General features: G+C 36.7%; 1 protein-coding gene across 2 annotated transcripts in view; it reads right to left on the bottom strand.

The window, feature by feature from the left end:
• LOC149212137 (uncharacterized) overlaps window positions 1-9,839 on the bottom strand; it is a 162,304-nt gene extending 152,465 nt beyond the window's left edge. The window contains exons 1-2 of one of the 2 annotated variants that reach the window (XM_089391730.1): window positions 9,687-9,839; window positions 9,134-9,522 (exon numbers count right to left, since the gene is read on the bottom strand). In XM_089391730.1, the coding sequence (XP_089247856.1) occupies window positions 9,134-9,413 (280 nt within the window). In that variant the 5' untranslated portion in view covers window positions 9,414-9,522; window positions 9,687-9,839. The other variant, XM_089391729.1, reaches the window with a different exon arrangement.
• Between the last annotated feature and the right edge of the window lie 5,067 nt (window positions 9,840-14,906).

The following is a 14,906-nucleotide window of genomic DNA, read 5'->3' as shown; positions in this document are numbered from 1 at the left end:
CAAACTTCACCTTGGACAGCTCATATGAGGCAGCTGATATTTTTATTGGATTCCTCTCTCCAAGAGATGTAGGATTGATCTAAAGATCATCCCATCCTGACATGTACAAATGGAATTATGAATTTATTTTGACTATGGACAAATTGTCAAGGTCGGCTAGTCATCTAATTTGCACCTCAACGTTTGGCACAAATAAACTCATCTAATCAGAAAATTCACATTTTATACATGCCCTTTGCCTAATAACTATTAATTAACTAGTTTTTTATAACATTGCCTTCCTCCCAAAAAATGCTTTGTCCTCAAAGCATACGTAACGACGAATGTTGTTGACGAAATGCTTCAGTCTCCCAAGAAGCTTCTTCTTTTGGTAAGTCCTTCCACTTGATCAAGTATTCCTTGATTACACGAGATTGGAGCTTCTTTTTCCTGGTGGATATGATACCTTCAGGTTCTAAAATGACCCTTCCTTCATCATCTAAGGATGGAAGCGTTGTTTGTACTAATTGATGGTCGCCCAGTGCCCTTTTAATGCAAGATACATGGAAGACGTTGTGAACATGACTTTTATCCGGAAGGCTTAAACTATATGCAACTTGGCTGATCTTTTTGTTGATCTGGTATGGTCCATAGAACTTTGGTGCTAATTTATTTTTTCCTTTTTGTTTCAAGGACAATTGTTTGTATGGCTGGAGCTTGACAAATACCCATTCTCCAACTTCAAATTCTCTCTCGGTTCTGTTTCGGTCAGCTTGTTGCTTCATACAGTTTCTTGCATTATTTAAATTTTCTTTTAGGGTTTGGATGATTTTTTGGGTTTCTTCTAGTTGGTTTTTAATAGCTGGTAGATTTGTCTGGACGGTAGCTAGATCCTTCCATTTCAGAGGTTTGTACCCATACAAAGCTTGGAATGGAGTCATTTTTGTTGACGTATGATAAGTAGAATTATACCACCATTCAGCGAGATGCAACCACTAAACCCACTTATTTTGTTTTTTTGTAGCGTAACAACGTAGGTAGGCTTCCAAACATTTATTGACAACCTCTGTTTGTCCATCTGTTTGAGGGTGTTAAGCGTAACTCATATTTAGGTAGGCTCCTATATGGGTGAACAATTCCTTACAGAAATTACCCTTAAATTTGGCATCTCTATCACTCGCAATGACTTTAGGAAAACCGTGTAATTTATAAATATTTTTGCAAAATATCTCAACGATTTGTTTAGTTGAATCTTATTTCATCATTGCAATAAAGTGAGCATATTTGGTGAGTTTGTCGACTACTACGAAATCTTATCCTTGCCATCAAATACAGGTAATCCCTCAATAAAGTCCATTGATATTTCTTCCCATTTCTGATTCGCAGTGTTTAAGGGGTGAAGTAATCCAGGTGTCATAATATTTTCACTTTTATTTCTTTGAAATTTGTCACATCCTGCTACATATTTCTGGATATCGTGACTCATCCCCTTCCAAAAGAATGATTGGCGTGCATTATAGTAAGTTTTAAAGAATCCTACATGTTCGACTAACAGTGAATCATGTGACTCCTTGAGTATCTTGGATTTAAACTTGGAGTTTGAATTCAGATAGATTCTTCCCTTGTACCATAGAATATCATTCTTCCATTCAAATTTCGAGTGGTCTGGAAGGTTATTGATTATCGCAATTATTTCAGTATCCTTGACATACTCACTTCGAATCTCATTAAGTCATTCAGGAACAACAATCGAGACTGCAAGTAATGATGGTTCTTCATCCTTCTTAGACAGGGCATCTGCTACTACATTGTCTTTTCCCTTTTTATGTAATATCTCCATGTCAAAGGCGGCAATTTTTTCAATCCATTTTTGTTGTTCTTCGGAAAGTGTTTTTGGTTGGAAAAGGTGTTGGAGACTGTTATGGTCTGTTCAAATGGAGAACTTACTTCCCAAAAGATATTGTCTCCACTTCGCCAGTGTGTGCATAATAACAAACATTTCCTTCTTGTATGTGGATTTAAGACGTTCTAGTTTAAAGAGATTCCTACTCTCAAAAGCTATTGGATGCCCCTCTTGCATTAACACTACACCTATACTGAACCCAGAAGCATCACACTCATTGATAAATGGTTTAGAGAAATCTGAAGTTGCCAAAACCGAGGCATTACACATAACTTCTTTCAATTCTTCAAAACACCTTCCTGCTTCCTGATTCCATTGAAATGAATTCTTCTTTAAAAGGTTTGTTAGAGGTGCAGTTATATGTGCATAGTTTTTAATAAATCTTTGGTAATATCTAGTCAATCCTAAGAACCCTCTTAGCTTGGACCTATTAACTGGTTTGGTCCATTCCTTTATAGCCTTGATTTTATTAGGGTCCACTTTTACTCCATGGGATATTATGTGTCTGAGATATTCTACTTCTTCCTTCCCAAAGGTGCATTTGGATTTCTTACCGTAGAACTGAAGCTCTTTCAATAGTGTAAGAACTTTATCCAGATGTTTTAGGTGCTCCTACCAAGTTTTACTGTAAATTAAAATATCATCAAAGAATACTAATACAAACTTCCTAAGATATGGACAGAATAACTCGTTCGTAGTGACTTGGAATGTTGTTGGTGCATTGGTTAACCCAAAGGGCATTACTTTAAATTCGTAAGGACCTTCGTGTGTTAGGAACGCAATTTTGGGTATGTCTTCCAACCTAATTCTGATTTGGTAATAGCCTGACCTTAAGTCCAATTTTGAGAAGTATTTTGCGCCATGTAGTTTATCCAACTTTTCGTCGATAAAGGAATTGGGAATTTATTTTTAATCGTTATTTTGTTTAAGCCTCTATAATCAATGCATAGCCTGAATGATCCACCCTTCTTCCTTATCAAATACCACTAGAGCAGCATACGAACTCTTACTTTTCGAGATGATCCCACATTTTAAAATGTCCTAGATTAATCTCTCAATTTCGGTCTTTTGGTAATGTGGATATCGATATGGTTTTGATGTTGACATGGTCTGATCCTACTTTGACTTCTATTATATGCTCAATTTCCCTGTTAGGCGACATTTTCATGGGTAGGCCTTGGAATACTTTTTCGTGCTTCTGGATTAGCTGTTGTACTTCTGGTGACTCTTCGCTAATCGCTTTTGCAAATAACATTTCTAATTGGTGACATTGTACTACATAGGTTGGTGCTCCTTTTCGAATCATTTTCATCATTTGGGATGACGACACGATTTGATTTTTTGATGCTTGGAATCCGTATAACTTGTACCTCTGCCCTTCCCATTTAAAGCTTATAAACTGCTTTTGATGGTTGGCAGAGTAAGTGCCTAGAGTTTGTAGACATTGGATACCTAAGACCACACCTACTCCTCCTACTGGTACAGAGTATAACAGAGATTCTAAATTAAAGTCTTGAATCTGCAATTTGACCTTATGGCATTTCCCTACCTTTTCAATCTTCTTACCGTCAGCTACCATCACCTTCATGTTGGGCATGGGAAATGTGAAAATGTTGAGTCTCTTTGCCATGGTTGAGTCTAAAAAATTGTGGGTGCTACCAGTGTCGATGAGAACCATTACGTTGTTCTTCTTGATATGTCCTTTTAATTTTAAAGTCTAGGGTTGTGATATACCTGTCATAGCCGATAATGACACTTGCGGAATGCTTCCATCATCTAATTCTGGAGAGAATTCTGGGGCATCTTCTATTCCTTCTATGTCTGATTCATCATTGTTTGAATCATTAGTTGCTTCACAGTTATATAGGTTCTTTGTCTCTTTTCCTTTAGCACACCTATGTTTAGGGTCCCACTTTTTGCCACAGCGTTTGCACTTGCCTTCTTTCATCCTTTTCATTTCCACATTAGACTTTTCGCCTTCACGAAGATGTGGTGAAACATATTTTGTATTATCCATATTTACAGACTGGGGAATTCTTTGTCTCGAATATACTTTTCCCAGTTTTCACCACAGTATCTTTTCAAATTTCTTTTCAACGGCTTTTGCTTTTTGTATTGCTACTTCTATCGATGTAATGTCATGAAGCTCAAGTTCTACTCGTAGATGAGTTTATGGTCCAAAGATGTATGATTGCTTTAGACGAGATTCTGATAACCCAGGTACTCGTGTTCCTAAGGTCTCCCATTCTCGAGTGTATTCATAATTTCATCCACATCTCCTTTTTGTCGCAATATGATGAGTGTTGAAAAGAACTCTTCTTCCTTAACACCTTGGAATCTTTTAAAGAACGCATCCTTAAATTTTCTCCAACTGATAGCGAGTGTCGTCTTCTTCCACCACATATACCAGTTATATGCTTCGCCTTCCATTTTCATAGAAGTGTGCCTAATATTTTTGTCATCATTATCAACATCGTAAATCTCAAAATATTCTTTTGCTTTATTGAGCCACATAATGTTGCATTTTTTGTTACCGTCGAACTTGGGTAGCTCGATTTTTTGCTCTTCGTTGATACATCGCTAACAGTGGAGTGAAAAGAGGGTATTGATTGGTGAATGAATTCCAAAGCTGCTTATTTTGAAAATTCGCATTACTATTTTCTTGATGGTGCGTGGATGATTTTTTTGGAGACTCGGTTTTTTCATGAGAATCTGTTGAATTTGTTGAATCTGATGAATTGTGTTGTTGATTACCTCCATCATCCTGGAATATTTGTTCGGGTGTAATCTTCATCTTGTCACAAATAACAGTCAGCATTGTCATTGTCTGATTATGATTCATTTTGGATTCGATATGGTTCTGCCCGAGCTGTTTTTCTATCTGATTTGTCGTATCCTGAAGCTTCTTGATGTCGTCGGAATGTCTGGTAACCTTACTCTCGAGATCAACTAATTTTTGGTTAAAATCATCGAAATGGCTAGTAATCTTATTCTCAAGATCAATCAATTTTTTGCTGAAATCGATCATTGTCATCGACGACATTGAACGGGTTTGTGGGATCGTATATTTGTCTGCCAACTTAAACTTCCTTCCTTAATTTGAATATTTTTTTAATAATTAAATTTAATTATATATTGAAATTATTTTTATAACATATAGTTTTTTGTGTTTTCTTATTTTTTTTAAATTAAATAATAATATTTTTTTAAATATACAATATATATTTTAATTTAATAATTGGATATATAATTAAATTATATAATAATTATATAAATATTAATTAAAATTTAATTAAGATTTATATGTGACTATATAATAAAATTATATATTGAATGAAAAAAATAAAATCGGTGTGTGAAAGCAAGTTGGTGGTCAACAGAGCGAAACTCGAGGGAGACAACTGTGAACGGACACGGTTTGGACGGCAATAGAGGTCAATGACTGCAGAGGCGGAAGGGTTAATGGAAGACGAGGGCGTGAAAGATGATAGCATGTATTCAGCGTGTGGGCAGCGAAAGGGACATCGATGCTGTGGAATTGGCTCTGTTGACTGTGCAGTGGCAGCGGCAGTTTGGACAGCAGCCTGTGTGGCGGGACTGTGGATGATGCGGTTCACGGTACTGTGAGGATGACAGCGGATACGCAGGGAGAGATGGACTGAGACGGTGTACGACGGCAGGGTGAAGAACCATGGAGTTGAATAGGAATGAGGGTAGGGATGTGGATGTGGAGAAGGGGGCGGATAACCAGGCACCAAGGATTGGAACCACTCTGATACCAGATGGCACAAATAAACTCAGCGAATCAGCAAATTCATATTTTATTATTATTAAACAGATAGAAGATGATTACAATTTGCGGGAGGCCCCTGCCTTTATACTACCTTGGGTGCCTCTTGGTGAGTGGGCATGATCTTTGAACATGCCCTTTGCCTAATAACTACTAATTAATTATTTTTTTATATAACAACATTGCATATAAATTCAAGAGGCCTCCTCCTCATTTTAGCATTTCACTCACACATATCTCTCTCTTCTTGATTAGGTACAGATTTTTGAGGCTTCTCTCTCTCCACACGTGCGAATAAAGGACTGTACTTTTTCTGTCCCTGCGTTGACCAGCGTTGACCAGTTTTGATTGCGTTCTTGTGTGGGGTATCTCTGTTGGGTAGACTGCAGTTCTGGGCACAAAAACCGAGGTTGTTTGACCATTGTTTTACCAGCATTGACTGTAGAAGGGCTTGCTGCTGCGTTGACTTTCATTGACCAGATTTTACTGGACTTTTCAGACTGTTTTTGGGCTGATTTGACTAGCTGTTGGAGGCTGAGTTGACCAAGTTTGACCGAGCTGTTTTGGAGGTCAAAATCTGCCCTGTTGACCAGCGTTGACTTTCTGGTTAGGGATTTCTGTTTCTGCTGTTTGACTGATCAGATTTCACTGTGATTGGGCAAGTGAATATTGTATATTGTACTCTCTCTCTGCTGAACTTTTGAAGAATTATAAGAAGAATTGATCAAGGGTTTCCCCACATTGGGGTTTGTCCCTGGCTGGTGCCATATCTTGTGTCCTCTTGTCTTGGCTTGTCTTCTACTGTTATTGTTTATGTTCTATCTGCATTTTACTATCATGATGATGTGATTGCTAAACTGGATATTGATATTGGGCTAATAAATAAATTGAAGTAAAATTGCTCTAAGCATAGAACATACCATTGTTATCTAAAATTAACAGATGTTATTCTAACCTAATTTTGGGGCTCACATATCTCTCCAAGTGGTCTATAATAGAAATAATTTCTCATTTTAAGGACCAAAAGTTCAAATCAGCAGCAACGGAAGGAATGTTGAAAGCAAAGAGACCATCAAAAACTGAAGATTTGTCTAGAGCACCACTGTTTCTACACAAAACAAGTAACTATTCTGCTCTGTTCCTTCTGATTGTCTGCATTCTCATTCTCCCTACATGCCCCATAGGCAGATTGTAATCATTGTCTGAGCCAAGATGCTAGATTGGCTCAGGAAAGATACTTAGCTCTCCTAGAAGACCCAATGTATGTCACTCTGGAAGAGATTTAATGGAGAATGTCACAGAACCAGTGCTGAATCAATCCCTCATGGCATCCACTTCAGTTTTTAAGGAATTGTGGAGGGCAAAGGTGAATCAACCCCAAGATAGAGCTAAGTTAGCCCAATCCCTGGTGGATTTTTCCAATTCTTGTTCATTAATGGCAAAATAATAGTGTAAGTCCAGCTATTAGCTCCGCTTCACTGATCAAATAAAGTTCTAGCCATTGCTCTTGCTTCTATTTGTTTAATGGTATTCATTTAAACTTTTGGATCTGTTTTAATTTTTTAAACACCCAATAAGTCTACTGACTAGAGTTTGCAGCCATGGGAAAGAATTTCTAAACAGCCCTCCCTTGACTGCAAATTCTTTTTCCTTCATTTATTTGTCATGTAGAATTAAATCATGGTTTCGAAAGATCATTCCTTGGCTTAAACTATTGAATCCCCGTGTTGTTTGGCTTCTTGGCCACTCCCAAAACTATAACTCAAAGCTCTTTCAGTATTTTGAGGCTATAACAATGCTATCTTCTTGAATCCCAGACCATGCATTCCAAGAGGATATCTAATTCATTGAGGGTAACACCCCTCTAGCCTGAGAGCAGACTCAAAAGTCTAGAGTGGCATGGGGAGTTTTACCGCACATTATGCCCAAGCATTGACCCCATAAGAGTGGGAACAACCTAGGGGTCAATAAATCATAATCATGCACTGGAAACAAAGACGTGTAATCTCACAAAATATCTTAGATATTAGATTACATTGCACGAGTGTGTACAGATACACACATATTGCATAGCTACATTGCAACTAATATAAACCGATTCACTAAATCTCACCATAATGTGCCTAGAAAACCAATATAATTCTGTCGTTTGTATGCAAAATTCTAGCAATCTAACAAGCATTTTTACAGTAACCCTTAGTATATTTCGAACTTGTGCTCACTGGTTGTTAAACCTAACACGAAACGACGCTACATTCAGACAAAATACCACAAGCAATTCATTCTTAAGCTAAAACTCACTATTGTGTCAAGAGGTTTAAAGCAAAAAACTTTTCGGACTGCCGGAAGAAGAAGAAAACAAGCCAACTATCACATTGGTATTCAAGTCAACCGAACCCCTAATCATTTTGTTTCTATAAAAGATGCCTCCCTAGGGGTTGATTTGAACAGACGTTATTTCATTGGGTCGAAAGTATTTTTCTGAAAGGAATCAATTATGAAAACTGCTTTAATGACCAATTGGTAAGGCTTGCTCTGGCTAATTTAACCGGATTGAGCGAAAAGAGTCTCTAATTCACTAGTTCTTAAGCTAAAACTCACTATTGTGTCAAGAGTTTTAAATCAAAAAACTTTTCGGACTGCCGGAAGAAGAAGAAAACAAGCCAACTATCACATTGGTGTTCAAGTCAACCGAACCCCTAATTATTTTGTTTCTATAAAAGATGCCGCTCTAGAGGTTGATTTGAACAAACGTTATTTCATTGGGTCGAAAGTTTTTTTCTGGATGGAATCAATTATGAAAACTGCTTTAATGACTAATTATTAAGGCTTGGTCTGGCTACTTTAACCGGATTGCGCGAAAAGAGTCTCCGCAGAATGGCTAATCACCCAACAGAATTTTTTTAAATTAACTAGATGAGAGAAATAACCATAAACCAGATCCAACAGAACATACTGCCTAGACCACAGTTGCTAGATTCAACCATATCAGCCTTTCAGCAGTAGTAACAAATTTGCCTAATTTTGCATACAGTACACGAACGGTCTCCTTACTCTTGACAGGATTGGATAATATACCTTCTATATATTCAATACCGTCCACCTATAAAACCAACAGCACTTACCCAAAAAACCTCAAAAACATTTAAAAAAAAACCCTAAAAACACCTATAAACATAAACTAAGTCCAGGAAAAGATTTTAATTTTCTGATTTACTGGTCTTTCATGAGGCTGAGATTCTTCTAAAATTTAGAACAAAATGCATGATGTATACTTCCATAATGGGAAAGCACTTGGTTTTTTTGGTTGCTTATTTTTGTCCATACCGAATCGTCATATTTTAATCTTTGCCCCTATGGCCCAAACAGCCTTTTTTTAGACACAATTCAAATTTGACTTTCTGAGTCATGGTTGCCTCTGCTAAAACAATATAATGCAGGATAGGACAAAGACGACATACTTCCGCTTGGCTTGGATCGAGGGACCAAGTTGGGCGAAGGACCTGTCATCGGCGAAATGATAGGATTGGCCGAAAAGGACCGCGTGTTGTGCATGACACGGGCAGGAGGTCGTGGGATCGAAGCCGTTCCAAGAAATCTTCCATCGCGAGACTCCACAGCCGAGGCTCTGCTGTTGAAGGCGCTCTGAAGCGCGGCCCTTGTTGCAATGAAGGCAGCACCTATGTTAGAAGAGATGCCGAGGCTTGACCTCAGCAGAAGATCCCTTCGCAATTTCATCATGGTTTCCAATAGTTTCGGAGTAGGAAATGTGAAAAATAGATAAACAAAGCAAGCTACATTGATTACATTGAACACAGGAACGAGGGTTTACAGCCAAAGGGTTTAAGACCTGCAATTGACATTTTAATGGTCATAAATCTTTAAAAAAAATTGGAGTAAAACATTGAACAGAGGAAGGAGGGTTTACAGCCAAAGGGTTTAAGAGCTGCAATTGACTTTTTAATCGTCATAAAGCTTTAAAAACTTAAGCTCTTGGGGTGGTTCCCAATATACCATGTTAATTGATGTAGCCTCCTTTTAACAATGTTTCCTCTTGTTTTTGCTTCCATGGAGGATTTGTAGTTTTTCCTCGTATGTTTGGTAATCCTACCATGCATGTACGTTTCATTCTTCTTATATTTCTTCTTTTTTTCGCAACGAATGGCAATCACCTTAATTCTCTCTCGGTATAAGGAATGTGCTATTATTGTTGTGACCTATTTTATGTTATCTTTTTTCACATTTAATCTTTAATTATTGTTGTGACTTGTTCTATGTTATCTTTTTCCACATTCAATCTTTGATTTTATGTATTGTAAAATTGGTTTTTTTATGGCGGATTATTTTTATTATTAATTTTTGTTTTACTTGTTTTGTGGTCAAAGTGCGTTGAATTTCTATTTTTTATAGAGTTTTTGTAATTTTAATCAAATTTTAGAAAATGTTGAATATTTTTGTTTTTTGGTAAATTTAAAAATAATTTTCTAGTTTTTTTTTTTTTTTTTTTTTTTTTTTTTTTTTTTTATTGGTTGATAGAGCCTTGATGTGACATAATTCCCTTAATGGTGGGTGTTTTATTTTCGGAATTTGTCAAACTACATGATCACTGGCAGATCTTATTAAACACTTTTTGCTGATATTTTTGCATCAAACAATTACTATACACTGCGCATACATGTATATATTTTTGTCATTTATGTTAAATTTATATGAACGATGAACTGATATTCTCGGATAGATGGCTCGGTCCATCTCTGATTCACGCATAACACTTTATGCAGTTGATACAACATGTAATCTTCAATATTAATATAATGGAAATTACAATTTTTTTCTTAGAAAAAAAAATAATAAAATAAAATTGACTAATTTTGTGAGTGGTTATTTTATTGGTGAGTGCTCTCACACGCACTATTGCTTTGCCCAATGATGTGAGAACTGACAGGGTTCCAGGTCCCTTGTGTAAGTGAGGGAGCGGCTAAACAAATCTCCATAACTGTGAGAAGTGCAGAGAAAGAAACAAGGGGGTGGAGGCCACTGAACAAATCTCCCTAATTGTGCAGAGTGCAAAGAAAGAAACAAGGGGGTGGGGACCACTGAACAATTCTCCATTTAAAACATTGTGCAGAGTGTGAAGGTGCAAAGGAAGAAGAAGCTTTCTTCCTCCGCACCTTCGCACCAATAACAATTCCTTGCCCACAGTGTACGTTGTAAACAAACACCAATTCCTTGCAAATTCCTATATGCAGATTGTGGAAGTGTATTGTCTATTGTTTTCGTGAAGAACAAAATTTTGAAATTTTTAGTGGCGTGTACTCAACCACTTGTTCTACAAATTCTATAGCATTAGTTATGCAATCAACACACTAGAAAATATTTCAATTCCATGTCAATCCACCTTATTATTTTCACCATTGTGCACCTATGGGTAGATTTTTCATGATCTGCATTCTTCCAATGATTATGGCTTCCTCAATTTAGTTCTAACTTCAGGAAGTTGTCTAATTGTTTAGACGAATAGACCACTAGGATTTTTGTATTCTCGAATCAATGTGAGTTTTAGTGTTTTCTCTTCAGCAGATTTCTTGCAACATTAGTCAGCAAAATGTATTTCTAGTCATAAATAAGCGCAGTTGCTAGCCAATAGACGAAAATTGCAACTATTTAGAACAATTTTAAATAACCAGGTTTGTTAAGTTACGCTTAGTTGATGTAATGGGTAGGAAATCTATTGAAGAACAAACTAGAAGCTTGCACATTAACAAAAGCACACATGTTAGGCAAAGGATGCAAAACTTCAAATATACACAAAGCTATAATTAGAAAATTGACAAACAACCATTTTTGCTCATTTTTTATGCTATTGATTTTTGTAAAGTCTCATTCAATATAAAGAGGCACATATTCCCACCCCACACACATGTGCAAACTGTTAAGTCCCTATAATACTAGTGATTCCCCCATTACTATTGTCATTGTATCCGTTATTGTTATTATAGTGCCCCCATTGTCCCCATATTGTTATTAGTGTGCCCCATAGAAACCCACTATTGTTAATGTTGTGCCCTTATGTTATTACTGTTATGTCAGCTTGATATATTGTGACCCCTTAGACTCCTATATATAGAAGGGAGGTTTAGTCATTTGTATCATCCAATAATTGTTCATTTGTGTAATGTAAATGAGGTTGCCCCCTCGAAGAGTCTGAATTCTAAGGCGTTGATCTATCTTTTCTATCTTTTTGTAAGCTGGCTTCCTAACATTTGGTATCAGAGCTTTGGATTCTAGGGTTTCGCTGCTCCAAACAGGCCATCGTGGAATTTTCGCTATAAATTTTTTTCTGCAACATTTCAGAAGCTAAAACAAAACCCCATTTTATTCGAAATCGTTTTGAACTTTAGGTCCGAATTCTAGACCTTGTATCGCTATATTTTGGAGATATGATCTAAAGAAGTTAGGTTTTGCAGACTCCCAAATTACATTCCAAACAAGTGACCTAGGGAAAATCGTCATAACTTTTGTTCTGAGCATCAGATTGAAATTTCGTAAGAAGTTTCAGAAAGAGGACGGCCTGTAGTTTTTTGTATATAAGTTTCAGGTACTAAGGTCGAAACAGTGACACGTGGCACTTTGTACAAGTTTTCTCTACTGAACTAGTCTATAATCAGTTCACCATGGGAGATTTGACATAACACTTCCTTGGAGAATCCAATCTTGATCAGACTTGTGGGGTTAGAAAGAGGACTCAAAGGGCTACTGCAGGACGCAATTTCAGATATTTGAGATCCGCAGTTACAAAGATACAACAGATTCAATATCGAGCTCTTATAAAGTGAAAAAAAGGTTTGTAGCTTTTTTTAAATTTGGCATAAGATTGGTTTGAAAAAATAGTTTGAAGGAATTCAAAGGGAATAGTGAAGTATTATTAGCATTAATTTATGCCCCAAAGAAAAAAATGGAAACACCTAGTAAACAACATGAAATCTCTAGCGGACAGAACTCAGAACGAACAGTGATGCTCAGCATATGCAATGTAAACCTTTTATATCCTTAATAAAAAGTTTCGTTTTTTTCCTTTGGAAAAAACATGAAATCTCTAGCATGACTCGTGAAGAAGAGGAAGAAATGCAACATGATATATCAAAATTACAAGACCAAATACAACAAATTTCACTCTCACAAAAGGTAACTGAAGCCAAGATGAATGGTGTGGAAGCTAATATGAATGGAATGCAAGTTAAGATGAATGGCATGGATGCTAAGATGAATGACATGGATGCTAAGATGGAAGAATTGAAGATAAATTTGAATAAGTTGCTCAAGAAATGGTTACTAATGGTGAGAGGGTAGTAAAGGAAACTCATGATGAGAACAAAAGAAATGGTAATCATGATTTCATAGACTCTAATGTTGGATTGAAGACCCACCATGTTCCAAAAATCGATATGAGGAAGTTTGATGGCAAGGATCCTGGAACATGGATACTACAGATGGAGCAATTTTCCAATCTCCATAATGTGAAAAACATACAAAAGGTACGTATTGCAACTTCATATTCGAAAACAAATCAGTTTGTATGGTATCGATAGCTTTGCTCTCGTAAACAAATTGTCACTTGGGCAGTTTTTAGAGAAGAAATGATAACACATTATGAGGATACAAAAAGCAACACCTTTTTTAGCCAATTGATAAATCTCAAACAAAAGGGTTGAATGATGGAGCACATTGAGGACTTCCAAAAATTGAATATAAGGGTAAAAGATATTCCAAAGGAGCATAGGATTGATGTGTTCATAGGGCTTTAAAGGATAATATCCAACATGAGGTTCGTCTTTGGGAACCTGATTCATTGGAGAAGGCATTCAGGTTAGCAAGAAAAATGGAAAGCAAAATTATGGCAACCAGGAAGCCTACCGCTCACAACTATAAAGATGGAAGTGTTGTTGCCCCTAGCCTTCCACAACCTACAAGGTTGAAACCACAAAAATTGGAAGAAAAATGAGCAAAAGGGCTTTGTTATAGTTGTAATAACAAATACACTAAAGGTCATAAGTGTGTTGAGAAGAAATTATTCTACATAGATTGTGAATAGGAGGAAGCAAAGGAACAAGAAATGTCAAAAGAAGAGGATATACTCTAGGAACAAACCCTAGATAAAGAAGAAATGAATCCGGCCATATCTTGTAATGCATTGGTTGGAATTACCACTCCTCGAACTATCAAGATAGAATGACATATCAAGAAGAAAAAGGTAATAGTGTTGATTGATTCGGGAAGTGCCCATAATTTTATTCATTGTAAGATAGCCAAGGAATTGAATTGTTTCCTGTATCCAGCACCAGAGTGTCAAGCGATGGTTGCAAGTGGAGGAACCATAAATTGCTCTGGTAAGTGCCATAATATCAAGCTACCCATGGGATAATATGTATTGAATAGCCCAATACTTTCCATTCTAATGGGTGGTGTTGATGTTGTACTAGGAGTCCAATGGCTACAATCCTTGGGTACAATAGATTTTAATTTTCAAGAACTTTTTTCATGAAATTTTGTGTGGAAGGAAAGGAAGTTGAATTAAGGGGTATTGCAGGGAAACCAAGAAAGATAATCAGCTCTAACGGTATGACAAGTCTTCTAAAGAAGGAACAACGAGGTGTAATTACACAATTATGTTCACTAGAGATTCCCACATCGAAATCAACTTTTTCTCCTGATCTCCAAAAAGTCTTGGACAATCATTCCAAGGTATTTGAGACTCCCAAAGGCCTCCCACCTATTCATGATCATGATCATGCTATTCATTTGATTCCAGGAAGTGTTCCTCCAAACATCAGGCCGTATAGAGATCCCTATGCCCAAAAGAGTGAAATTGAATGTATGGTTGCACAAATGCTAAAGGCTGGTATAATTCAACCTAGTCAAAGTTCTTTCTCTGCTCCAGTAGTATTGGTGCACAAGAAGGATGGATCATGGTGCATGTGTCCGGATTATATGGAGCTCAACAAGCTCACTATTAAAGATAAATTTCCCATTCCTATCATTGATGAATTGTTGGATGAATTTCATGGATCAATTTACTTCATCAAGTTGGATCTTTGTTCAGGATATCAAATCAGAATGAAGACTGAAGACATTCAGAAAACAACATTTAGAACTCATGAGGGTCATTATGAATTTTTGGTCATGCCTTTTGGCCTTACCAATGCACCTTCTACATTTCAAGGTTTAATGAATTCC

The sequence above is a fragment of the Pinus tabuliformis genome, chromosome 1_1 (genome assembly GCF_031772625.1).
Source record: "Pinus tabuliformis cultivar Carrire ecotype Pingquan chromosome 1_1, CPIR1, whole genome shotgun sequence".
Lineage (NCBI taxonomy): Eukaryota > Viridiplantae > Streptophyta > Pinopsida > Pinales > Pinaceae > Pinus > Pinus tabuliformis.
This window is presented reverse-complemented; position numbering and strand designations above follow the sequence as displayed.